At 49.4% G+C, this 26,496-nt stretch overlaps 1 protein-coding gene across 2 annotated transcripts in view; it reads right to left on the bottom strand.

Moving 5' to 3' along the window:
- Nucleotides 1–26,496, bottom strand: part of KCNIP3 (potassium voltage-gated channel interacting protein 3) — a 95,714-nt gene that overhangs the window by 18,499 nt on the left and 50,719 nt on the right. The window contains exon 1 of one of the 2 annotated variants that reach the window (XM_027554555.1): nucleotides 11,318–11,782. The exons of the other annotated variant lie outside the window; for it this stretch is intronic. Coding sequence (XP_027410356.1) covers nucleotides 11,318–11,420 — 103 coding nt within the window. The 5' untranslated portion in view covers nucleotides 11,421–11,782. Of the gene's footprint in view, nucleotides 1–11,317; nucleotides 11,783–26,496 lie in introns of those variants that run through there. 2 annotated transcript variants of the gene reach the window in all.

The raw sequence follows: 26,496 nt of genomic DNA, 5'->3' as shown, positions 1-26,496 counted from the left end.
CCAACGGAGGGGACATGTGTTTGATCCCTGGTCTGGGAAGGTCCCACATACCACACGCCCCGGACCAACTAAGCTTGTGTGCCACAACTCTTGAGCCAAAGTTCTAGAGCCCGCAAGTTGCAAGTAGAGAGTGGCCCTTGCTTGCTGCAGCTAGAGAAGCCCGCTTCCAGCAAGAAAGTAGCTGCAGCAGCCTTCTAGCGCAGCCAAACATAAATAAAACTTTACAATAAATAAAAATAAAATGTAAAACAGTATCTTGCCAACCTAAAGGTGGGGGGAGATTTCTTAAAACTTCAAACCAGAAAGGACGAAAATTGATGAACTCCATGACATCAAAGGACATCTGCTCAACAAAGGGCACCATGACGGTGAGGGGCGCTCGACACAGTGGGAGGAGACAGCAGGCAATATTTACAGCTGACGGAAGAAGAAGGTCTAGAATTGATAAACGTCGGAAAAGGAGACCAGAGACATGAATAAGGACAGGAAGACAGCACAACCTCCTCAGCAAACAGGAAATGCGAATTACGATGAGAAGTCCACACCTTCTGATTAACAAGAAACAAGAATGATGAAATGAGGGTCACAGGAGAGGACATAGATCAATGGTCATTTTTAAACATGCTGGTGACTGTGTACATTGGTACAACCACTGTGGAAAACCACTTGCATTTTCACATCTGCATACCTTAGAAAAGGCAACCCACTCCAGTATTCTTGCCTGGAGAATCCCCTGGGCAGATGAGCCTGGCAGGCTACAGTTCATGGGATCGCAAAGAGTCGGACATGGCTGAGCACACAGCAAACCTTAGGGCACAGTAATCCTCCCTGGGGTACACATGCCAGAGAAAACCATTGCCCAGGGGTCCCTGGAGCACTCCACAGTAATGATAGCCTGAATCAACCAAATGTCCATGGACAACAGAGCAGATAAATAGATTGTGCCCCCACCGGAGGAAAGATTACACTGCAGTGAAAAATGAATGACCTATAACACAGAGCAGTGTGGGTAAGTCTTAGAAACAGTGTAGCTGAAAAAACAGTCCTAGGAGACCATGATTCTATTTTGTTTTTTGGTATAAAATTCAAAACCAAGGAGAATGCCCTCCTGGTCCAGTAGTTAGAACTCCATATATATATATATATATATATATATATCCATCCTTAATGTGTTTAATGTGTTATGTTAATGTTCTTGGTCTCTCAGTTGTGCTCGACTCTTTGTGACTCCATGGACTGTAGCCCACCAGGTTCCTCTGTCCATGGGATTTTACAAGCAAGAGTACTGGAGGGGGTTGCCGTGCCCTCCTATGGTGGGTATTCCTGACCGAGGGATTGAACCTGAGTCTCCTGGGTCTTCTGCATTGCAGATGGATTCTTTACCCGCCAAGTCATCGGGGAAGCCCATAATGCATTTAGTATAGGTTAATTAAAATATTTAAAAGTAATTAGAGTCCCCAGAGCAAGAGAGGGGAGAGAGAGAAAACACCTTTGGTCGGGATGAACTGTTGGTGACTTGGAAAATAAGCACTGCAATCCCAGGAGAAATGGTTAAAGGATATACACAGGAAATTGACAGATGAGGAAACAGGAAAAGCTAATAAACATGCACATTGGTGTTCAGAATCATGAGTATGAAAAACGCATCTGAGAACGATTAGAAAGAAAAAGTTACACCCAATGAACCTGCAAAATCAGCAAGTTCCTTACAGAGTCAAGCCTCAGTCAGGAAATGTGGGCTAACTTCTTCCTGAGCTCTGGACTCACCTGCCTGCTCACCACCTGCAAGTGGAAATCCAGGAGGTCCTTAGATGGACCAAACCCAAACTGAGCTCCTAATCTCCCCCTGCAAACCCACTCCACCCACAGCCTTCCCCAGCTCAGTTGATGGCAACTCCACCCTGTGGCTGCTCTCACCAAAAGCTTGGGCACAGACCTTCCTCCCAGCCCTCAGCTCCCATGCAAACCCTGCCAGCGCTCCCCTCAACCTGCAGCCGCCTCTGAGCCCTCCTCCCACCTCCACTGGTCCTCCCCCGTAAACCATCTCTTCTGCCTTGCCTTCCGGCTTCTGCCCTGCATCCTGCTGGTCTATTTATTTTACAAATAGGGCTGGAGGAAGCTGCTGAAAACATTATCCTCAGGTCCCTCTCTGTGCAACAGCCTCCCCCAGGCTCTGAGTATAAACACAGAAGTCCGTAAATGGCCAATAACTGTGCTCCCTGCCCCCCAGCTGCTTCGCCACTCCCTGGATTCAGCATGCTGCCCCTCTAGCCGCTCCAACCCACCAGGCGCACTCTGTTGCTGTCCTCTGGCTTGAATGCTCTTCCTCAGAATCCACACTTCCTGCTTTCCTCTGCTTGACTGTTACCTCCTCCAGGGTGTCATGCGCCCCACCATTCCTGTCTTCCCTCGTCTCTGTTTTCCTTTCTTCATTTGGCCATGACTTTCTGGCATATACATATTTCTCTGTTTACTGGTGTGATTGACAGAATTTTGTCTCTTTCCACAACTCATATGTTTTGGTTTTGTTTCAATTGCACTATTATTGCATGCATGCGTGTCTGACCCTTTGCAACCCCATGGACTGCAGCCCTCCAGGCTCCCTTGTCCATTAGATTTTCCAGGCAAGAACACTGTGGGCTGCTATTTCTACTTCAGGGGATCTTCCCAACCCAGGGATCAAATCCCAGTTTCCCATGTTCCCAGCGTTGGCAGGCAGATTCTTTACTGCTAAGCCATTATGGAAGCCCAATTTAAAAAAAAATTATTAATTTTTGTCTGTGCTGGGTCTTCTATGCTGTTCCCCTCAGCAGCAATGAAGTTGGGGCAAAGGGGGGCTACTCTCCAGTTGGGGTGTGCAGGCTTCAGCAGTCACAGCCCACGGGTTCAACAGTTGCAGTTCCTGGGCTTTAAGGCACAGGCTCAGTGGTTGTGGTGCATGGACTCAGTTGCTCCTAGGCATGTGGGATCCTCCCCTGACCAGGGATTGAACTGGCATCTCCTGCACTGGTAGGTGGATTCTTTATCAATGAGCCACCAGGAAAGCACTTCCCCTTCCACCTACAACTCACATGTTGAAGCCCTAATCCCAAGTGTGATAAAAGCTCTTTAGGAGGTAATTAAGGTTAAATGCCAAAAAAAGAGAGAAAAGAAATGCAAAAAAGCAAAATGGCTGTCTGAGGAGGCCTTACAAATAGTTGTGAAAAGAAGAGAAGTGAAAAGCAGAGGAGAAAAGGAAAGATACAGCCATTTGAATGCAGAGTTCCAAAGAATAGCAAGGAGACATAAGAAAGCCTTCCTCAGCGATCAATGCAAAGAAATAGAGGAAAATAACAGAATGGGAAACACTAGCGATCTCTTCAAGAAAATTAGAGATACCAAGGGAACATTTCATGCAAAGATGGGCACAATAAAGGACAGAAATGGTATGGACCTAACAGAAGCAGAAGATATTAAGAAGTGGCAAGAATACACAGAAGAACTGTACAAAAAAGATCTTCACGACCCAGATAATCACGATGGTGTGATCACTCACCCTCATTTAGAGCCAGACATCCTGGAATGTGAAGTCAAGTGGGGCTTAGGAAGCATCACTACGAATAAAGCTAGTGGAGGTGATGGAATTCTAGTTGAGGTATTTCAAATCCTAAAATATGATGTTGTGAAAGTATTGCACTCAATATGCCAGCAAATTTGGAAAACTCAGCAGTGGCTGCAGGACTGGAAAAGGTCAGTTTTCATTCCAATCCCAAAGAAAGGCAATACCAAAGAATGTTCAAACTACCACACAATTGCACTCATCTCACACACTAGTAAAGTAATGCTCAAAATTCTCCAAGCCAGGCTTCAGCAATACGTGAACCGTGAACTTCCAGATGTTCAAGCTGGTTTTAGAAAAGGCAGAGGAACCAGAGATCAAATTGCCAACATTCACTGGATCATTGAAAAAGCAAGAGAGTTCCAGAAAAAACATCCATTTCTGCTTTACTGACTATGCCAAAGCCTTTGATTGTGTGGATCACAATAAACTGGAAAATTCTAAAGGAGGTGGGTATACCAAACCACCTGATCTGCCTTTTGAGAAACCTGTATGCAGGTCAGGAAGCAACAGTTAGAACTGGACATAGAACAACAGACTGGTTCCAAATAGGAAAAGGAGTACATCAAGGCTGTATATTGTCACCCTGCTTATTTAACTTATATGCAGAGTACATCATGAGAAACGCTGGGCTGGATGAAGCACAAGCTGGAATCAAGATTGCGGGGAGAAATATCAATAACCTCAGATATGCAGATGACACCACCCTTATGGCAGAAAGAGCCTCTTGATGAACATGAAAGAGGAGAGTGAAAAAGTTGGCTTACAGCTCAACATTCAGAAAACGAAGATCATGGTATCCAGTCCCATCACTTCATGGCAAATAGATGGGGAAACAGTGGAAACAGTGGGCTTCAAAATCACTGCAGATGGTGACTGCAGCCATGAAATTATTACTCCTTGGAAGAAAAGTTATGACCAACCTAGACAGCATATTAAAAAGCAGAGACATTATTTTGTCAACAAAGGTCCGTCTAGTCAAGGCTATGGTTTTTCCAGTGGTCATGTATGGATGGGAGAGTCAGACTATAAAGAAAGCTGAGCGCCAAAGAATTGATGCTTTTGAACTGTGGTGTTGGAGAAGACTCTTGAGAGTCCCTTGGACTGCAAGGAGATCCAACCAGTTCATCCTAAAGGAGATCAATTCTGGGTGTTCATTGGAAGGACTGATGTTGAAGCTGAAACTCCAATACTTTGGCCACCTGATGCTAAGAGCTGACTCATCTGAAAAGACCCTGATGCTGGGAAAGATTGAGGGCAAGAGAAGAAGGGGACAACAGAGGGTGAGATGGTTGGATGGCATCACCGACTCAATGGACATGGGTTTGGGTGGACTGCGGGAGTTGGTGACGGACAGAGAGCCTTGGTGTGCTGAGGTTCATGGGGTTGCAAAGAGTCAGACATGACTGAGCGACTGAACTGAACTGAAGGTTAAATGAAATCCTAATAAAGGTGGGGTCCTAATCCAAAGGATTTGGTGACCTTATAAGAGGAGGAAGAGTGATTTCCTTTCCAAAAGGAAGGGAAGGAAAAGCCATGTGAGGACACAGCAAGAAGGTGACCGTCTACGTGAGAAGAGAGGCCTCATCAGCAACCAACTCTGCTGGCACCTTGCTGGGGACTTCCAGCCTCCAGAATTGTGGGAAAATACATTTCTGTTGTTTAAAGGCCTGGTCTGTGATTTTCTACTAGGGCTTCCCTGGTGGCTCAGATGGTAAAGAATCCACCTGCAATGCAAGAGACCCAGAACTGATCCCTGGGTCAGGAAGATCCCCTGGAGGAGGACATGGCAACCCACTCCAGTGTTCTTGTCTGGAGAATCCCATGGACAGAGGAGCCTGAAGGGCTACAGTCCACGTTATGGCAGCTCAAGGAGAACAAGCCAGGTGGCCCTCCTGTCTGCTCACAGCTCACCCAGTCTGGAACAAGGCCCCCACGCAGTGTGGGAGGTGCCCTGTAACACATGCTGGGTCGGATCCCTCACAGCTGTTTTCTTGGGTGGGTCCATGAATTACTGACTGGGATGTCAACTTTTTTTTTTAATTTGGCTGCGCTAGGTCTTAGCTGCAGCGTGTGGGATACTCTAGTTGTGACACATGGGATCTAGCTCCCCGACCAGGGGTCAAACCTGGCCCCCTGCATTGGGAAGCGAGAAGTCTTAGCCACTGGACCATCAGGGAAGTCCCTTGGGTGTCAATTTTAATGTCTCCAGGCTGGGCCTATCTCTTGAAGCAACGTTCCCTGTTGCTTACACCTGTTGGGCAGGGATGGGTGAGGAATCAGAGAGAAGCGATATTCCAAGAATCAGGTGCAATGACAGCAGGGTCAAAGGGTAACCCCGGCAGGGGGTCCCGGGTATGCCAAGAGGTATGTGGGCATGAGAACCACCTAAGAGCCAAAGAGTGGGAAGGGCTTGTCTGATCTCCATTCCAGAATGGCCTCTCTGGTCTCGGGTGTCCAACAAAGTGACACAGAGAGGAGAGACTGGCCCTGGCTGCCAAGTGGACCAGGGCAAGGCGGTCCTGGGCCCTAACAGCCACCTGCACCGCTTTCCTCACCACGCTGAGTAGCCTTGTTCGGCAAAACCATGAAGCTGACTTGCCTCTACAGTTTCCCTTGTGCTCAGCCCTCCCCTTCCCTCTCCGAGGGCTAGTCTGGGATCATCCCCTCTCCATCAGGTATTCGTGATAACCAGGGCATCAGCAATACGGATTTCACCTCTTTATCAAACAAGCATTTTGTCAAAGGCATGAAAGCATAAGGCTTTAAAAGAAAATTGTTTTATGGTTGAATATTCCATGGTTGTTTGTGCTAGTGGTAAAGAACCTGGCTGACAACGCAGGAGATGTAAGAGATGTGGGTTCAATCCCTGGGCCAGGAAGATCTCCTGGAGGAGGGTGTAGCAACCTACTCTAGTTTCTTCCCTGGAGACTCCCATGGACACAGGAGCCTGGCAGGCTATAATCCATAGGGTTGCAAAAAGTCAGATACGACTGAAGCAACACAGCACGCATGCAAAGTCGTACCATGGTCTGACAGGTTACAGACCAGGCTTTCTTCCCACTGAGTAAAAGCCTTAGTCCCTGTCCCGTGTCCCCAACTCAACACAGCCCTCTCTGTGCAAGACCCGCCTGCAGGGGTGAGGGAAGGGTGGCTCCGAGTTTTCAGTCTTTTGAGCTAAGGTCACAAGGTACTGGGCGAGGGGCAGCCCTGTGCATGACTCCCCCCACCTGGCTGCCCTTACACCCCCTTGAGGCTCTGCACTACGATGCTTCCCCTGCCAGCCAGTATGCGGCTTCACTCCCCTTTGCAGCTAAGCTCCAAGCTGCTCTGTCCACACTTGCTGGTTCCAATCCCTCCTGAACCCAGAGGTTGATCAGCCTGCCCTTGGCGCTGCAGCGCATTCCTGCAGTGAATGAATATAACCAGCCCAAGTCTTGGAACATGTCGGAAGCACCATGGAGACACTGGCTCTCCCAACAGGCAGACCAAACCCTGGAGGAGGCTGTCTCCACGTGGGCACTCCCCATCCTTCCCCTCCGCTCTGTTCTCCTTACCCGTCTGTACTCAGGCCCCAACAAGCCACCGGCTCTGCCCCCACCCCAACCAGAGGGACCTCCCCTCCGAGGGTGTCTCCCAGGGCCACCCTACAGGGAGGGCCAAGACCCTGCACATCTTGTGTTCCAGGCCTGGTATACAATGGGTGTCCCGTAAGTATGGCTGAAAATGGCCTATGATTTACCCAGACTCCACACCTGCTGTTTGGCAGGCAGTGCTGGGCACACCCTGGGGCCACAAGTGTATGGACACAGTGCTTGCAGCCTTTGGAGAGGTCACTGTAAGTGGGGACAGGGATCTAGAAAATTCCAGGACAGTGTCATCTAATACAACCCCAGGGGCAGGGATCCAGAAGGGCCAGGGGGAGTTCCCAGGGGGGAGATGGTGCTTTTAATCCCATTCCCCACTTACAGACGAGGAAGTGGAGCTCAGACAGGAATAGTGATTTCCCCAAGTTAATGTCAGCATGTCAGGGACCACGTCAGAGCTGAAAGGCAGCTCTCCTAGCCCCTGGCCAGCGCTCCTTCTAGAACAAGGTTTCTCAACTTTACCACTGACATTTGGGTCTGAGCATTCTTTTTAAAAAAAAATTTTTTTTTTACTTTGTGGCCACACTTCTTGCTATGTGGGATCTCAGCTCCCTGAGCAGGGTCTGAACCCTCACCCCCTGCACTGGGGGAATGGAGTCTTGGCCACTGGACCTCCGGGGAAGCCCCTGGGCCTGAGCATTCTTTGTGGGGAGGGGCTGCCAGGGCCTGCGTGATGTTTAGCGGCATCCCTGGCCTCTACCCACTTGATCCCACTGGTACCCTTCCCCATCAATTGTGGCAATCCAGAACGCCTCCAGACATCACCAAACATCCACTGAGGAGCAAAGCTGCTCTCAGTGGAGAGCTACTAGTTAGAGCTCGGAAAATGTGGACTGAGATAAGAGAGGCAGCAGCCCCAGTCAAGCCCTGGGCCACAGATGTGGACGACAGTCTGGTGTCAGGGCCAGGCCAGCCTTACCAATGAGCAACCAGCTTACCGGTTCAGGCTCACTTTTCACCAGGGTATCCACACTTATGAGATCCCTTAGATTTGTGTCGGGTCGGGAACTTTTTCAAAGTGCTTCAGCTCACCACACCCCTGGGAGGTGTACAGGGGGAGGTATTCTATCAGTGTCCTCATTTTCTTGTTCTTGCTTAGTTCTAAGCCATGTCGGATTCTTTGTGACCCCATGGACTGTAGCCTGCCAGGCTCCTCTGTCCATGGGATTTCCCAGGCCAGAATACTGAAGTGCATCGCCATTTCCTTCTCCAGGGGATCTTCCCGACCCAAGGATCAAACCCGCATCTCCTGCACTGCAGGCAGGTTCTTTACCACTGAGCAACCTGGGAATCTGGGACACTGAGGCTTGAGAAGGTTTGATGCACCAAGTCACCCAGTGAGCTAGCCGCCAAGCTAGGCTGGGACTCCCCGCCGACGGAGTCGCCTAGAGACAGAGACTGGTAGGACAGAGAGGAAGGTCTTTCAACTTCTGCATCTTCTTCTAGAAGCCCGTGTCCCCAGAACTCAAATCCATTAGTTCCTAACAATCCCCAGGGGCACCATAACTCTGGTCTCTTACAGATGAGAACTAAGGAGGCTCAAAGAGGACAAAAGACAACATCCAATCAAATGCACGTCTTCTTGGAGGGGTGCCCTCTTCTCTCAGTGCCAGCTCACATCCAGGCTGGGGCCCAAGGGCCTGGGCTCCTCACAGCCCATGACAGTCCCTTAGACACTGCCTGGCCAATGGGCCCTTCCAGGCACTTAGCTGGCATCATTGCCATCAACACGGACCATCTGGTACTCAGAATTCCCTTCCTCTAAAAAAAAAAAAAAAAAAAAAGAATTCCCTTCCTCTGATGCAGGAAGAGGTGGCTGATCTGAGTGACAGAATGTTTTCAACCGTGACTCAATTCTGCTATTAAGAGTAATCATCCTCTAATTACTGGTGATAGCCATGGTTCACAAAGTTTGTGCATTTACTACATACCAAGAATGATCCTGAGGGCATCAAAGCCTTTACTCAACTAGTTCAAAGTCTGCTTCAGTCCTCCGGGGCAGGCATTATTATTGGCCCCACTTTATAGACAGGCCAAGGCTCAACCAGGTTAAGCCAGTATGTGTGGGTGACAGGAGATCCGAGCTCAGGGATCTCTGGCTGATTCTGAGGCTCCGTGCGCCTCCCACCGCGTCAAGACCCCAGAAGTCAGAAGGCATGAGTGGACAGGTATACCAGAAAAGACAAACTTATTAGAGCGGGAAGTGGGCTTTTCAGCAAGTCGAATAAACCACCTGTGCTCTTGCACGTCTGATCCACCTTGTAAACAAATCCCTTCTTAGAAATCGCAAAGGTAAACTTCAAGCTCCTAGAACCACAAGAGTGATGGGCTCCCTAAGAAGAATGTGTCGTGTCAATAACAAGTAGAGCGAGGCTGGCTGGTGGTCCCAGAAGGGCCCAGGAAATGGAGGAAGAGTAAAGTAGGGGCCTCAGATTCCCGAGTACCAAATCCCCCCTGCCTACGATGGACTCCAGGTGGGGAAAGGATGGGGGATGGGGGTGCAGTAGTGCACGCAGGAGGCATGGGCTCTGAGGGCACCACTGGGTGAGATGCCCCCTACTCTGCCTGTATTTCCCATGGAGGTGCCTGTCACAGACTCTCCCTGCCAGGGCCAGTATCCATCCAGCCAAGTGCAGGCCCAGTTTAGGCAATTATCTTCCCAGGGAAAGTCGCTCAGTCGCTCCAACTCTTTCTGACTCCATGGATTGTAGCCCGCCAGGCTCCTCTGTCCATGGGTTTCTCCAGGCAAGAATACTGGAGTGGGTTGCCATTCCCTTCTCCAGGGGATCTTCCTGGCCCAGAGACTGAACCTGGGTCCCCTGCATTGCAGGCAGATTCTTTACCATCTGAGCCACCAGGGAAGCCTACCTTCCCCAGCTACAATGTAAAGTTCAAGATGGCGCCTCTGAGAACCCCCTTCAGCAAGCCCCTTCTCTCGGGGTCTCCTGAACTCACCTTGAAAGGTGTGATGTGGCTCAGTGCCTTCTGAAGGGCACACGGCCACGGGCTTCAGGCAACAAGTCAGACCTGGGCCTGGCCTCCTGGCCCCGGGGCCCTATCCTGCCCTCAGCAGGGGATTGGGGGGCACATCCCTAGGCCAGAGGGTGTGCTGGACAGTTCAGAGGCAAGGGCAGTTTCTCGCTCCTCCCCTCCCTGAGCCTCTGGGTTTTAGTCCCAGGAGCTGGAGCCTGGCAAGGTCAGCAGAGTGCTGAGCCAGGCAGGATGCCCATCCTCCCCTGAGGACCGCAGGGGCGCACAGGTGACGGAAAGAAGACCGGCCAGCCCCTTCCCCACAGTCCAGAGGGACAGGACACAGACGATAAGTTACAGCCCTGGTGGGTCAAGGTCCCCCTTCACAATGGATGTGCCCTGGAGGGGCTTCCTCTCCTAACCTGCCCAGAGGTGGGTGGGAGGTACTGCGTCCGGAAGCAACTCTTAAGGGTACCTACGTGTCAGGGGTCTCCGGGACACCGTCAGCGTCTGATTTAAGAGTTTGTCTGTCTCCTCGGTTAATATTTATTGGGACGAAAACAGTGGCGCCTGAGGGTTGGTTACCCATTCCTGAGTCTTGCGTGGGGAAAGGGGACTGGATGTGGGCTACGGGTGAAGGGCCGGCCTCATCACGAGACAGAGGTTTTGTGTTACTCGTTGCTGCAGTCAGACGCCCTGGGCTGAGGGTCGTCCCTGCTGTCTTCACCCTCTGCCACCTCCCACCGCCGGGCGCCAAGCTCACCGGGGGCGGCTCGGACCAGCGGGCCTAGGACAGCCGGGGATGCCAGCTCAAGGCTTCTCCCGGGATCTCGCTTACACCCATCTCGAACACCGCGGCTGCACCCACTCTGGGGCTTTTCAGTCTGAGCCCTCTATGCGCCCTTAGATCCAGACCAGCTCTCGGGAGCCAGGAGGGGGCGGTGGCCGAGACGGGCAGGGCCGCGGAGCACAGCGTCCCCGAGGGCCGCTCCTCGCCGGGTGGACCTGGGTACCCGCACCCCGGAGCGCAAGTGCTGCTCTCTCCCCTCTGACCGCCGGCCCCCGGCGCAGGGCCGCCAAGGGGCGGGTGGCCACGCGTTACCTTCCATGGACATGGGCTCCAGGATGCCGAACTGCTTGAGGACGGCGATGAACAGCAGTACCACCACGGCCATGGCGCACAGCTCCATGCCCTGGATGCCCATGGCGGCCCGTGCTGCCTGGGGCCGGGGCGTGCCCCTCGCCCTCACGCTGCCTCCGGAGGCACCGGGGCCGGTGCTGCCCGCCCGGCCTCTAGGGGAGACCGCGGCTCACATGCCCCTGGCAGGCGGGGCTGCAGTCGTCGGCGGGGCCGGGGCCCCGCAGAGGGCGGCGGCGGCGGCAGCGAGCTGGGGCCGGCCCGGAGGTCGGATGCGGAGCTGCGACAGAGCCGGAGCGCAACTTTCCGAGTCAGCCGGCAAACTTCGAGGCGCGGCGGCGGCGCGGAGCGCAGCTCGCGTGGCCGGCTCTGGCCAGAGGCGCCTCCATGCCCGGAGCGGGCGCCGCGCCTCTTTCGGCCCCTCTCCAGCCCCAAGGGCTCCAGGGCACGGGGGCGCGGCGGCGGCGGCGGGGGTCCCCAGCGCTCCCGGTCGCCCCAGCCTCCATCGCGGCTCCCCGCGCGCTCATTGGCCTAGGCGCGGCGACCACCAGGGGAGGAGTCCCCTGCGGGCTCCCCTCCCACCACCCCCCACACACACCGTGCGCGCCAGACCGGGAAGGGGCGGAGGGAGGTGGCCCCGCCCCGCACGGGCCAGCCCGCAGACGGTGCCTGGCGCAGAGCCGGCGCTACCCAGCCAGCCCCCGCGTGACCGAGTGGTCCGCGGTTTTAGAATCGCTCGTGCAGGGTGGGGCTGTGTGGCTGGGGAGGGGGCCGGGGCCGGAAGGGAGCACCAGCGCCACTCCCCGGGGGAAGTCGGGGCTCCACTCTCCCGATGGAGGGGCGCGGAGCCTGGCCACCGCCGCTCTTCGCCCGGCGGGCCAGGACACAGCTGGCCTTCGGAGGATCCGGGAAGCCCTCTCTCCCCAGGGTATTTCCCACAACCATCAATCCACGGCCGGAGATTGAACTTGGCCCTGGTCTGGCTTCCGTGCAGAAATGGAAAAGTTGGTACTCAAAGTTCTCGAGTTCATGCGCTCGAGGCTTTTTAGGAGGGAGTTGGGCTTTGGCATTAGAGTCTACTAAACTGAGTTCAAGTCTTGACTTTGCTGCGTGACCTTGGTCGAGTCAGGGACTTGCAGCCTCCTCCTCCTCGTCCACAAAGAGGGGCTGGTGCCTGCCTTTCCGGCTGTGGGAAAGAGCCGAACGGATGTCAAGTGCTACGCGCGGGCAGTTCGAGGGAGTGCTAAATCGTTTGTGGATCGCTTTCTTCCTGCCCGGGGACACAGAGTAGGAAAGGAAAGCCGCTCAAACGAAGGTGAAAGAAAGGGGAGAGGTGGGGGCGTGGCAGGGCGGAGCCCGGAATCCTCCTAGCCCCCAAACTCCGGGACTTGGGGGCCGAAGCCGTGACTCTCTGCTGCCCTCCGGCGGGCGCTGCGCGCGTGGTGCACTCACCGGCCCAGGGCTCCGAGCGCGGCCACGGTGTGCTGCTGTGAACACTAAGTTCTGCTGTTCTCTGGTTTCTTAGTGGAGGGGGAAATCCAGCCCCGGACCACGCCCGTGAAAGTGAGCCCTGTTTGGACCTAGGGCTTGAACAATAGCGGCTCCCATTTATGGAGCCTCTGCTACCCGCTCTTTCATTCAACAAATACTGAGCGTGTACTGCGCTCTAGGTGCAGAGGGGTGTGGCGTGGCGGAAAACCGCAGCGTGCACAGCCAAGGGCCCTGCTGGAACTGCAGGCGAGCCGAGCCTTTAGGTTTACTTGTAATCCTTAAAGGCTCCCCCAGTGGGTATTCCTCTTCTCCCACTTCACAGGTGAGAAAACTGAGACCTAGAGGGTGGATTATGGAAGGGGATACAAGTGCACCCCAGGCCTGCTGAATTCCAGAGCAGATGTCCTAGGACAGGGCACTGCTTCTGGTGGAAACTGAAGCAGAACCTGGCGTCTCTCTCTGTCTGTGCAGTTCAACGTCACTGTTTAACACAGGTGGGTAAAAGACTGAGTTATTGGAGATATTTTTAAAGAACTGTAAATCCGCAGCGTTCAATTCCACTTAAGTGGGCATGTGGTGAGTCTCCGCTGACCAAAAGCAAGAGGTCTTAATGGTTCTGTTGGAACCCACGAGTTGCTTGTGAGTAGTCTAGAAAGGTTAAAAAGCCTCCTGCCATCTAATTTACACACTTCAGTGCTGAGCAAAGTGTAGCCTTTTTCCCAGCTAGTTCGCCAGTCCTCACTCAATAGCCTGGTTAAGAGCCCAGTGGCATGAAACCTCCCTAAGCCTATTCCTCATCCATAAAAGGGGTTTCCTTGGTAGCTCAGAGAATACAGAAAATGCTTGCAAGGTAGGAGATCTCCTGGAGAAGGAAATGGCAACCCACTCCAATATTCTTGCCTGGAGAATTCCATGGACAGAGAAGCCTGGCGGGCTACAGTCCATGGAGTCGCAAAGAGTTGACTGAGTGACTAAGCACTCTCACATGCATTCATAAAAGGGGTGGTGGTGGTGATGGTCCAGACCCTACAGAGACCTGTAAAGAATTGGATAATACAAGGCCTGGCATCTGTCGCAGGCTCTGATGGCCCATGTTCTCCGAGCAGGGTGCTAGACTTAAGATAGACGGAGGGCAGGGGGCAGAGAAGAGAGCAAGCAAAGGAAGCTGTCTCGGGGTGAGGGGGGTTCCTCCTGAACTGCCCCGACTCTGCTTCCTGCCTCAGTTTCCCCTGGTGCTCCCAAACACCTCCCCCATGAAAGTTTCAGTGACTACCCATAAACACTGAGCTAGAAACCAGACATCGATCCCTGGCTATGCAGCGTAAAATATTAACGACGCCTAAGTGGGTACCAGGGCTGAGAGGAGAATGTCCGCTTGCTTGGCATTAGCAGCCCAGGCCAGGGGCCTAATGGATGGGAAGCTGACTGCCCTGCTCGCTCACTAGCTTGGGGCCTGCCAGCTTGGGGGCCTACCCAGGCCCACTGAGGCTGTGCCAGCAGCACTTTCAGAGCCCACTTGCCCAGGACCTGGAGCGGGGAGCTGGCAGACAACCCTCCAAGTCCCATACATCCTCGCCACACCCATGAAGGGCCAGGCTAGGCCTGGCCGTTTCCAGCTGTCTCTGGCTCCCCTCCCAAGGGGGCATTTGCTCTGGCACTCATTCACCCCTCCTCACCCCCTAAAGGCCTCAGGGGGCAGGAAGCAAGTTGGGTGTTGGCTGTGCTCCCTGACACCCGCTCTCTGCCTTAGGGGAGGGGCAGGCTCAGGGGAGGAGTGCAAACAGAGAAATCTCTGCAGGGCAGGGCCGCAGAGGTAGGGACTCCAGGGGCTGCTGGCTCTTCCTCAGGAGACAGGGGAAGGCGGGCGAGGGGTGGGGGTGGCTGAACCCTCACTGGAGACCTCACAGGTGGTATGGGAGGCCCCAGAGGGACTGGTCTAATTTAGAATGTTTCAGAGACCCAGCTGCTTTGGGGCTGGGTGGGGTACCCTCTAAACCTAGGCTTGCACCTCGCACCTGAGGTCATAGTCTTCCTTTGGCCTGGAATATTTTTTTTAACTTTTAATTTGGAGCGTAGCCAATTGACAATGTGAAAGTTTCCACCGGACAGCAAAGGGACTCAGCCACACATACACACGCATGCATTCGCCCTCAAACTCCCCTCCCATCCAGGCTGCCACATGACATTAAGCAGAGTTCCCTGTGCTGCACAGCAGGTGCCTGGAATATCTTTGGTGCCAGTCCAGTTCTACAACCAGGAAGCCACCCTGGAACCCTGCACTAACCCCCTGCATGAACCCTGTGTCCTTCGAACCCCCAAGGCCTCTGCTGCCTGGGCTACACCTTCCCTGCTGCGTGCTGGCCATCAGCCCCGACACTTCCCACGTCATCCGTGGTCATCTTTTCTCACCAGCTGCCCCGCCCACCCCTGTGAGCTCAGACCCTGTCAGCTTGGCCAGCATTCACTGGGCGCTGCCTGCTTACTGTTCCTGACCGCCTAGCTGCCCAAGGATTTCAAGAGGCCTTTCAACTCTTAAGGGAGAGATTGGGACGGACACGTGCTGTTCAAGAGACCCATTTCCTGCAGACAGCCCAGCAAGTTGTTCCTGTCCCAGTTCTCTGGAGGGCAGGCCTTCCTTGGTTCTACCGCATTCTATTGGGCAGAACGGGCATCATGCAATTTAGTCATCCTTCTCGTATTTCATAACAGCCGGACGAGAATGCCCAGGAATGGAATTCCGCAGCCAAAGAAATGCCTCTAAGATTCCTCCCTGTGATGTCCCAGGGCTCCTGCAATGCAGTGCAGCCAAAGCTGATCACGCAATCTCACCCCAAACCAGTCCCCCCTCAAGCTCTCTGTCACAGCTGCTCAGGCCCAAACCCTGGCTCTTAGACTGGGCTCTGCCTGTCCCCTCTCCGGCCCAGTCTGTCACTCAGCCCTGGCACCGTGCCTCTTTCTCCTCCATCTCTGCTCCTGGTTGCCACCAGCCTGGCCACACCATCGTCCCTTTCTCCTGGACTCCTGACTCTGCCCTCCAAGCAGGGCTCCACCTCCTCCACTCTGCCCTCCTGCCTCCGTTCAGCAGCCAGAGTGATCATCTCAAGGTGAACATCAGGTCCTTCTCTTGCTTGAAACCTCCAGTGGCTCTCTGACTCAACCCTGGTTGTGTCTGCCTGCTCTGTATTCCTCCCTCTGATTTGGTAGCAGCACCCTGATTTCTGGCAGGCAATTTCAGAGGTTTGGGGACGTGACTGGTCCATCGACAATGATTCTTCTCCAACTCCAGAATGCCGCTGCACCGCCATGCGACTGGCTCGGGGACGGGCACCACATGGGGGCCAGGGTGATGACAGGCCTCCGTGGGCCTGGCCCTGGGACGGGAGGGACGCTCTCTCTCTTACAATGACAGAGAGTTGGACGTCCTGCCGCCAACTGAGGAAAGCAAGTCTGAGGATGTAGTCACTTCATGAGCAAACAGAGCAAAGGGCGGAGAGAAAGAGACTGAGTCCCGCTGACAGTGTTGTGTGCCTGGATCCAGCTGTCCCTGATGGCACATCCAAACCTATTTCTTCCAGTTAGAGAAGCCAATAAATCCCCCTATTGTTGCTTAAGCTGATGTGATCTGGGTTGCTGTCCCTCGCGACCAAGATGTTCCTGATGAATGAATTCTCCACGACTCACAGACCAAAGATCAAAATCCCTAACAAGCCCCATGAGAGCTGCTGGCATCTCTGAGCACTTACTACTACCAGGCACTTCAGTATAACTCATCTCCCTCATTCCTCACAGATTCCGATCTCTTGACAAGAGGAAGACATTAAAGCAGAAAGTGGTTGATGCTTTGTTGAAGGGCACACAGCTGATAAACCACAGTGTTAGGATTTGAACCCAAGCAGTCAGCTCCACAGCCTGTGATTTTTAAAAAAGTATTTATTTATTTGGCTGCACAGGGTCCTAGCCACAGTGTACAGCCTTCTGGGGATCTTAGTTCCCCAGCCAGGGATCAAACTTGCATGCGAAGGCAAATTCTTAACCACTGAACCACCAGGGAAGTTCTCAGAGCCTGCGATTGTAATTCGGCACCACCTTATCCCTCTAGACCTATAAGGTCAGGCTCCTCCACCTCTCCTTGGCTCACATGACCCCACCCGCGCCCACAGCTGCCAGGACTCTCCCATCCCCAGGTCTTTGTGCAGGCTCTTCCCTGAGCCGCAGTGCCCTCCCTCGTCCTCTTCTTCACCCACCCTAGTCGTTCTTTGAGTCTCAGCTTCATGTCTTGTCTACAGAGGGGACTCTCCTGGCCTCCTCCCCCTTGTTAGTCTCTACATTAAGCTGAGGCTGGTCATGTGAACCAGGGCCAAGTCCCTATTTGGAACCCTGACCTGTTGGCAGACTTGGCCAAGGCGTTACACCTCTCCGAGCCTTCCTTTCCTTCTTGCAAAATGGGGTCACTTGATGACATTTACCTGCCTGTCACACTGAGCTGTGAGCATCTGACAAGCTGACGGATGTGAAAGCATCCTGAGACACACGTGAAGGGCCCGAAGGAGCTTCTTTAGGCCCACGGAGGGAGCGACAGAGAGGGGTCCAGTGCCCAAGCCCTCCAATCGAACAGACCCATGGGACTGCACAGAACCGATTCACATAATCTCTGTCCCAGCCCAACTGCAGATGGAATGGGAGAGATTCATGGCCACAGGTAATAGAAAATCTTCATTCATTAGCTTAAACCACAAGGAACTGTATCATGTCAAACACAGGAAGTCCAGTAGGAGGCTGGCTCCAGGGACAGGCAGCTCAGATTCAACAATACCTTTAAAGGTACTGGTTTCTTGTATCTATCTACACTGCAAGCCACAGAGTGTCTATCTTATCCACAGCAGACTGACCTCATGATCACAAGATGGATGCCTAGTTCCGGACATCACACCCTGGCATATCCTGGAAAATATTAAGGGACCATCTCTTCCTGTGTCTCTTACTTATAGCAGGGAAGACTTTTCTGTTAAACTTCTCATGAACAATCCCTCATGTTTGATCGGCTGGAATTGTTTCACATGCCATCCCTAAACCAGTTGCTAGCAAGAAGAGTGAGAACACCAGTGTAGCAGAGACTGCTGCAGAAGCCTTAAGACAGTAAGTGGCCCTCTCTAAACAGGGAGAAGGTAAGGAGTGTATTGAGACAAACAAGCAACACTGCACAAAAACCTTCTGTTTACAGTACCTAGGCCCAAGATCCAAGGTCTTACCCATCTGCCTGCTGAGTAAAGAGACATTAAATAAAGAGAATCAATTTCCTCCAATGCAGAGTTTTAAAAAGGCTTCAGAATGTGTTTCATCGGCCCCTACTGATAGGCCTCTCTGTGGGTGGGGCTTAGATAAGTCAGTGATGTAAGTATTTCTTGAGCCCTCACCCTGTAGATGGTCCCGGTGAGTGTTTTGCAGAGGAATTGGCTTCTTTTAAAAAAATATATTTTATTTGTTTATTTACTTATTTATTTGACTGGGTCTTAGTTGCAACATCAGGTGGCCAAAGTATTGGAGCTTCAGCTTCAGCATCAGTCCTTCCAATGAATGTTCAGGGTTGATTTCTTTTAGGATTGACTGGTTTGATCTCCTTGCTGTCCAACAGACTCTTAAGAGTCATCTTCGGCAACATAATTCAAAGTCAGGTTGCATCGGTTCAAATCGTGGCTTCTCCACTTATTAGCCATGTGATCTTAGGCAAGTAACTTAGCCTCAATTTGATTCAGTTTCTGCAACCATAAGTGGGAATGGTGACGTCTATATCAAGTGAGTATGAGGGTAAAATAAGCACATGTAAAACACTTCGAACAGTGTCCTTTGCCCATCTGAGGGCTGTAGCTTTTGTTGTTATTACAGAAAAAGGATTTATTGCACATCCTTGGCTCAGAGGCCAAGGAGGACTATGGGTGAGCTTGAATACGTCTGTGTTTTTAACTATACAAATGCCACTATCTCTCTCAACTCCCTTGAGAGCAGAAAAAGAAGTTCCAATCATAATGGAATAGCTGGCATCAGACCTCTCTTACCACGGAAAACAACTGGGGAAAAAATGTAAAACAACTCTGTGCGGGCATTGGACAGCAATTAACACAGGATAATGGTCCTTGAGAGACAGAATCACATTAAATGATTCCCACATTCATTTCATCTTTATCCCTGAGCATATTTTCCAAAATGCAGTAAAACCTCCCCGTATTAGTGGTCACACTGGGTAGAGGAAAAAGAAATCAGAGTTCAGAACTGCTTAAGTGGCTGTGATTTAAGGAGAGCAGGGATCTGGAAAGAAGGAAGCCACAGTGCAGGATCAGCCCCCAAAATCTATATGAAACTCTCCCCTGGCCCTCAGTTCAGGTTGTACATGAACGGGGAACGTCAAGAGGACTTGCTGAAAATAGCTGCTGGGAAGACTGATTGCTGGACAGAGATTTCAGAGGTCACACAGCTCCAGGGAAATACTGAGGTTCATGCCCAGCCAAAACGGAGGACACAGGTGAACCCTGTGCTCTCCTTTGAGATCACGAAAGCCACACTTCGGAATTAAGACCATGCCTTAAGAAAACAGCTACACTCTATAAATAAGGGGGAAAGCTGAAACAGACCTGCCTTAACAAAGCCAAAAAGTAAGCTTTGACAGAATTAGTGTGATTTGCCAGGAATTTAACTGCCTGCCAAAACAAAGCTTAACACTCTCTACAGGAAGAGAAACTAATCCAGAGGGTCCACAGCATCTCATTTACAGTGTTTGCCTCGCAATGAAAGACTGTTGTACATAAGAAGGAAAAGGTGGCCGATCATGGAGTCAACAGAAACAGAAGCCAGAGGTGCCCCAGATGCTGGGGTTAGCAGATGTGCGTGAGTGCTCCGTCGCTTCAGTCATGTCTGACTGTTTGTGACCCCAGGACTGTAGCCCACCAGGCTCCTCTGTTCATGAGGATTCTCCAGGCAAGAATACCGGAGTGGGTTGCTATGCCCTCTCCAGGGGATCCTCCTGACCCAGTGATTGAACCCACACCTCCTACATCTCCTTCGTTGGCAGGTGAGTTTTTTTTTTTACCACTTGTGCCACCTGGGAGGCCCGGGGTTAGCAGATAAGAACTTCAAAATAACTATACTTAATATTTTTATACATGGAAAAAGAAATGGATGAGATGAATGAAAAGATGAAGTTTAAATTTTAACAGAGAATTGGGATCTTGTGTCAGGGCTTGGTAAAGGAAACAGAACCACCATCAGTGATATGGAGTAAGGGCTTAATTATAAGAATGAGTCCTTACACAACTGTGGCAGCTGGGGAAGAGGTCTGTGGAAGGTGGTCCGTCTGCCTGTCCTTGAAGTTGCTGTAGGTCAGCAGATTCCAGAAGACAGGAAAAAAAAAAAAACCTGGACGTGACGTGAAGGTGAGAACAAATTGGAATCCACATCTGCCTCTCACTGCCTCCAACCCTGACAACACAGGGGACCCATAGGAGCTGATCCCATCTGCCAAACAGCTGCACATGGCTCAGTATTCAACAGAAAGTGAAAAGTCGTACCAAGAAACAAGAAAATACAGCTCATATTCAGGGGGGAGGAAAACAAAACAGTCAAAGGAAACTGTCTCTGGGCTTCGCTGGTGGCTCAGTGGTAAAGAATCCATCTGCCAATCCAGGAGACATGGGTTTGATCCCTGATCTAGGAGGATCCCACGGAGCACATGCCACGGAGCAGCTAAGCCTGTGCACCACAGCTCTTGAGCCTGGAATCCGCAACTACTGAACGCAGGTGTCGCAATTACTGACGAGCAAGTGCCCTGGAGCCTGTGGCTCTGCCACGTGAGAAGCCTGCACAGCAACTAGAGAGCAGCCCCCGCTCGCCTCAGTAGAGAAAAGCCCCTGCAGTAACGAAGACCCAGCACAGTCAAAAATAAATAATAAAAACATTATCAAAAAGAGGAAGAAACTGTCTCTGAGTATCATAGGATGCCAGATTCAGCAGACAAAGACGTCAAAGTATATTCAAAGAACTTATGGAAACCCTATTTTAAAAATTGAAGGAAAATATGACTGATGACTTAGTGGATGGAGAATCTCAATAAAGTGAAAGAAAATATGAAAGAACCAGATGGAAATTCTGGAGATTAAAAGTCAAGTAACTGAAATTTAAAATTCATTACAGGGATTCACTAGCAGATTTGAACTGGCAGAAGAATCAGTAACGTTGAAGACAGATTGATAGGAATTACGGAAACAAAAGAACAGAGAGAAAAATGAAGAGTCTCAGATACTTGTAGACAAATATTAAACCCACCAACATATATGTGATGAGAGTCCCAGAAGAACTGGAAAAAGGAGCAGAAAAAATATTTGGAGAAATAATAGCCCGAAGTTCCCCAGTTTAACAAAAAACATAAACCTACGTATTCAAGAAGCTCAAATAATCCAAAATATACTCATGAAGATATTCACACCTGTACACATCATTGTTGAATGGAATACAAAGAAAAAAATCTCAGAAGCAGCAAGAGAAAATGGACATATCATATACAGATGACAATATGAATTTAAGCTGATTTCCCATCAAAATTATGGAGGCTGGGAGAAAGGGATAGTTAGGGCGTTTGGGATGAACAGGTACACACTGCTATATTTCAAATGAATAACCAACAATGACCTACCGTATAGCACAGGGAACTCTGTTCAATGTTGTGTACCTGGATGGGACAGGAGTTTGGGGGAGAATGGATACATGTGTATGTATGGCTGAATCTATCATTGTTCACCTGAAACTCACCACATTGTTAATTGGCTATTGTTCAGTTGCTAAGTTGTGCCTACTACCCTGATACAAAATGAGATTTTTTAAAACGGGTGCTGGAAAGCAGTGGAATGACATAATTAAGGTGCTGAAAGAAAACATAAATTATCATCCAAGAATTCTTTATTCAGAAAAAAACTATCCTTCACAAGGGCTTCCCTGGTGGGTCAGACGGGAAGGAATCTGCCTGCAATGCAGGAGACTGGGATTTGATCCCTGGGTGGGGAAGATCCCCTAGAGAAGGGAATGGCTACCCATTCCAGTATTCTTGCCTGGAGAATTCCATGGACAGAGGAGCCTGGCGGGCTACAGTCCATGGGGTTGCAAAGAATTGACTGAGCAACTTTCACTTTTCATCTTTCAAAAATGAAGATAAAGACATTCACAGATAAATATAAAGGATTCATTACTACGAGAACTGCCTAATGAGAAATACATAAGAAAGTCCTTCAGGTTGAAAGAAAATAATTCAAATCCACAGAAGGAAACAAAGGGTGCCAGAAATAGTAATTATGTGGATAAATTTAAAATATTGTATAAATATATTTTTAAAAATTTCTACTCTTAAGTTCTTTAAAAGATATAAGTTTGCATAAACCAATAATTATAACACTGTATGTTTTGGCTTATAACAATATATGGATATAACATATGTGATGATAAAAAAAAGAAGAGAGAAAAAGAAAACATATTGGAGGAAAGTTTTTATATTTTATTGAAACTAATTTAATATTACTCTAAGATAAACTGTGATAAGTTAAAATGTATACTGTAATCCCTAGAAGATCCACTAAGCAAGTAACTCAAAATAATAGTTTTGAAAATCAACAGGGGAATTTAAATGATACACTAAAAAACATTTGTTTTACACACCAGGGGGCAGTAAAGGAGGAAGAGAACAAAAAAGTGACACTTAGAAAACAAGTAGTAAAATCACAGATTAAATACATCTGTAACAATAATTATAGTAAATGTGAATGAACTAAAAATGAATGGGAAAAAAAACTGGAAAGAATATAAGGAAGATGTGGGCAAAAGACAAAGGTGAAAAAGACTAACAAATGTGTAAACAGAGTCCCAAAATAAGAGGAGAGAGAAAAAGGGACAGAATTAAAATCTGAAGAAATAATGGCAGAAAATTTCCCCACACTGATGAAAGATATCACACCCCAGTTTCAACAAGCTCAACAAAACCCAGGCGGAATAAATACAAAGAACACCACAGTTAGGCATGTCATGGTCAAACTGCTGAAAACCAGCAGTAAAGAGAACACTTTAAAGGCATCCAGATGAAAAAAAGACATCCAGTGGATGGGGAGGAATGAGTACAAATGATGGCAGATTTTGCAACAAAAACCACAGAAGCCAGAATACAGTGGAATAACATTATTTTCCAAAGTACTCTAGGAGGAATAATGGGCCAATCTATAATTATAATTATAGACCAAAAAAATAATGTCCTTCAAAATGAAGGATTAAGACATTAAGACAGATTAAGACATTCAGAGCTTAAACCCGAGGGAGTTTTTCATTTAGACATGTTACTCAAGGAGTACTGAAGAGATGAAGCTCTCCATCGTGGGACCAGCTGCTAGCAGCAAGTCTTTGCCCACCACAGGAGTCTCTGGGATCTCTCAGCACCTTGGCCAGAATCAAGGCCAGTGGTCTCCGGAAGGAAGAACTTCATGCGGCTTAGTTAAGTGGTTCTAGGTCCCATGGTTCTCATGGCCTGGAAAGACCTGGAAAGCATGGGAGAACTGAGAAACCCGACCAAGTGCACACATTTCCAATGTCACCATGCTGGGGGAACCCTCACTGCCTGTTTGAGGGGAAAACGGTCTTTTGATTGCCCATTGACCTGCTTGATTCCCCCTTGGTCAGAAGGAGAGGATCTCTCTTCATGCTTCCATCCCTGTGCAAGGCTTATCCAAATTCCCATCTATTGCCCCAGGGGTTTCAGAGTCTAGAAATACTGAATGGATGGGATACTGAAAGAAGAACTCCCCAGGTCAGTAAGTGCCCAATATGCTACTGGATATCAGTGGAGAAATAACTCCAGAAAAATGGAGGGATGGAGCCAAAGCAAAAATAATACCCAGCTGTGGGTGTGACTGGTGATAGAAGCAAGGTCCGATGCTGTAAAGAGCAGTATTGCATAGGAACCTGGAATGTCAGGTCCATGAATCAAGGCAAATTGGAAGTGGTCAAACAGGAGATGGCAAGAGTGAACGTCGACATTCTTGGAATCAGCGAACTAAAATGGACCAGAATGGGTGAATTTAACTCAGATGACCATTATATCTACTACTGCGGGCAGGAATCCCTCAGAAGAAATGGAGTAGCCATCATGGTCAACAAAAGAGTCCGAAATGCAGTACTTGGATGCAATCTCAAAAATGACAGAATCATCTCTGTTCATTTCCAAGGCAAACCATTCAATATCGTGGTAATCCAAGTCTATGCCCCAACCAGTAATGCTGAAGAAGCTGAAGTTGAACGGCTCTATGAAGACCTACAAGACCTTTTAGAACTAACACCCAAAAAAGATGTCCTTTTCATTGTAGGGGACTGGAATGCAAAAGTAGGAAGTCAAGAAACACCTGGAGTAATAGGCAAATTTGGCTTTGACATACGGAATGAAGCAGGTCAAAGGCTAATAGAGTTTTGCCAAGAGAATGCACTTGTCATACCAAACACCCTCTTCCAACAACACAAGACTCTATACATGCACGTCACCAGATGGTCAACACCAAAATCAGATTGATTATATTCTTTGCAGCCAAAAATGGAGAAGCTCTATACAGTCAGCAAAAACAAGACTGGGAGCTGACTGTGGCTCAGATCATGAACTCCTTATTGCCAAATTCAGACTTAAATTGAAGAAAGTAGGGAAAATCACATCACCATTCAGGTATAACCTACATCAAATCCCTTATGATTATAAAGTGGAAGTGAGAAATAGATTTAAGGGCCTAGATCTGATAGAGTGCCTGATGAACTATCGATGGAGGTTCATGACGCTGTACAGGAGACAGGGATCAAGACCATCCCCAAGAAAAAGAAATGCAAAAAAGCAAAATGGCTGTCTTAGGAGGCCTCACAAATAGCTGTGAAAAGAAGAGAAGCGAAAAGCAAAGGAGAAAAGGAAAGATATAAACATCTGAATGCAGAGTTCCAAAGAATAGCAAGGAGAGATAAGAAAGCCTTCCTCAGTGATCAATGCAAAGAAATAGAGGAAAACAACAGAATGGGAAAGACTAGAGATCTCTTCAAGAAAATGAGAGATACCAAGGGAACATTTCATGCAAAAATGGGCTCGATAAAGAACAGAAATGGTATGGACCTAACAGAAGCAGAAGATATTAAGAAGAGGTGGCAAGAATATGCAGAAAAATTGTACAAAAAAGGTCTTCACGACCCAGATAATCACGATGGTGTGATCACTGACCTAGAGCCAGACATCCTGGAATGTGAAGTCAAGTGGGCCTTAGGAAGCATCACTACAAACAAAGCTAATGGATGTGATGGAATTCCAGTTGAGCTATTTCAAATCCTGAAAGATGATGCTGTGAAAGTGCTGCACTCAATATGCCAGCAAATTTGGAAAACTCAGCAGTGGCCACAGGACTGGAAAAGATCAGTTTTCATTGCAATCCCAAAGAAAGGCAATGCCAAAGAATGCTCAAACTACCACACAATTGCACTCATCTCACACGCTAGTAAAGTAATGCTTAAAATTCTCCAAGCCAGGCTTCAGCAATATGTGAACCGTGAACTTCCAGATGTTCAAGCTGGTTTTAGAAAAGGCAGAGGAACCAGAGATCAAATTGCCAACATCTGCTGGATCATTAAAAAAGCAAGAGAGTTCCAGAAAAACATCTATTTCTGCTTTATTGACTATGCAAAAGCCTTTGACTGTGTGGATCATAATAAACTGTGGAAAATTCTTCAAGAGATGGGAATACCAGACCACCTGACCTGCCTCTTGAGAAACCTATATGCAGGTCAGGAAGCAACAGTTAGAACCAGACATGGAAAAACAGACTGGTTCCAAATAGTAAAAGGAGTACATCAAGGCTGTATTTTGTCACTGTGCTTATTTAACTTATATGCAGAGTACATCATGAGAAACACTGGGCTGGAAGAAGCACAAGCTGGAATCAAGATTGCCAGGAGAAATGTCAATAACCTCAGATATGCAGATGACACCACTCTTATGGCAGAAAGTGAAGAGGAACTAAAGAGCCTCTTGATGAAAGTGAAAGAGGAGAGTGAAAAAGTTGGCTTAAAGCTCAACATTCAGAAAACTAAAATCATGGCATCTGGTCCCATCACTTCATGGGAAATAGATGGGGAAATAGAGGAAACAGTGGCTGACTTTATTTTTCTGGGCTCCAAAATCACTGGAGATGGTGATTGCAGCCATGAAATTAAAAGATGTTTACTCCTTGGAAGAGAAGTTATGACCAACCTAGATAGCATATTAAAAAGCAGAGACATCACTTTGTCAACAAAGGTCCATCTAGTTAAGGCTATCGTTTTTTCCAGTAGTCATGTATGGATGTGAGAGTTGGACTATAAAGAAAGCTGAGTGCTGAAGAATTGATGCTTTTGAACTGTGGTGTTGGAGAAGACTCTTGAGAGTCCCTTGGACTGCAAGGAGATCCAACCAGTCCATTCTAAAGGAGATCAGTCCTGGGTGTTCATTGGAAGGACTGATGTTGAAGCTGAAACTCCAATACTTTGGCCACCTCATGCGAAGAGTTGATTCATTGGAAAAGACTCTGATGCTGGGAGGGATTGGGGACAGGAGGTGAAGGGGACGACAGAGG

Source organism: Bos indicus x Bos taurus, chromosome 11 (genome assembly GCF_003369695.1).
Source record: "Bos indicus x Bos taurus breed Angus x Brahman F1 hybrid chromosome 11, Bos_hybrid_MaternalHap_v2.0, whole genome shotgun sequence".
Taxonomy (NCBI): domain Eukaryota; kingdom Metazoa; phylum Chordata; class Mammalia; order Artiodactyla; family Bovidae; genus Bos; species Bos indicus x Bos taurus.
The sequence above is the reverse complement of the archived record's forward strand: the minus strand, read 5'-3'. Positions and strand labels throughout refer to the sequence as shown.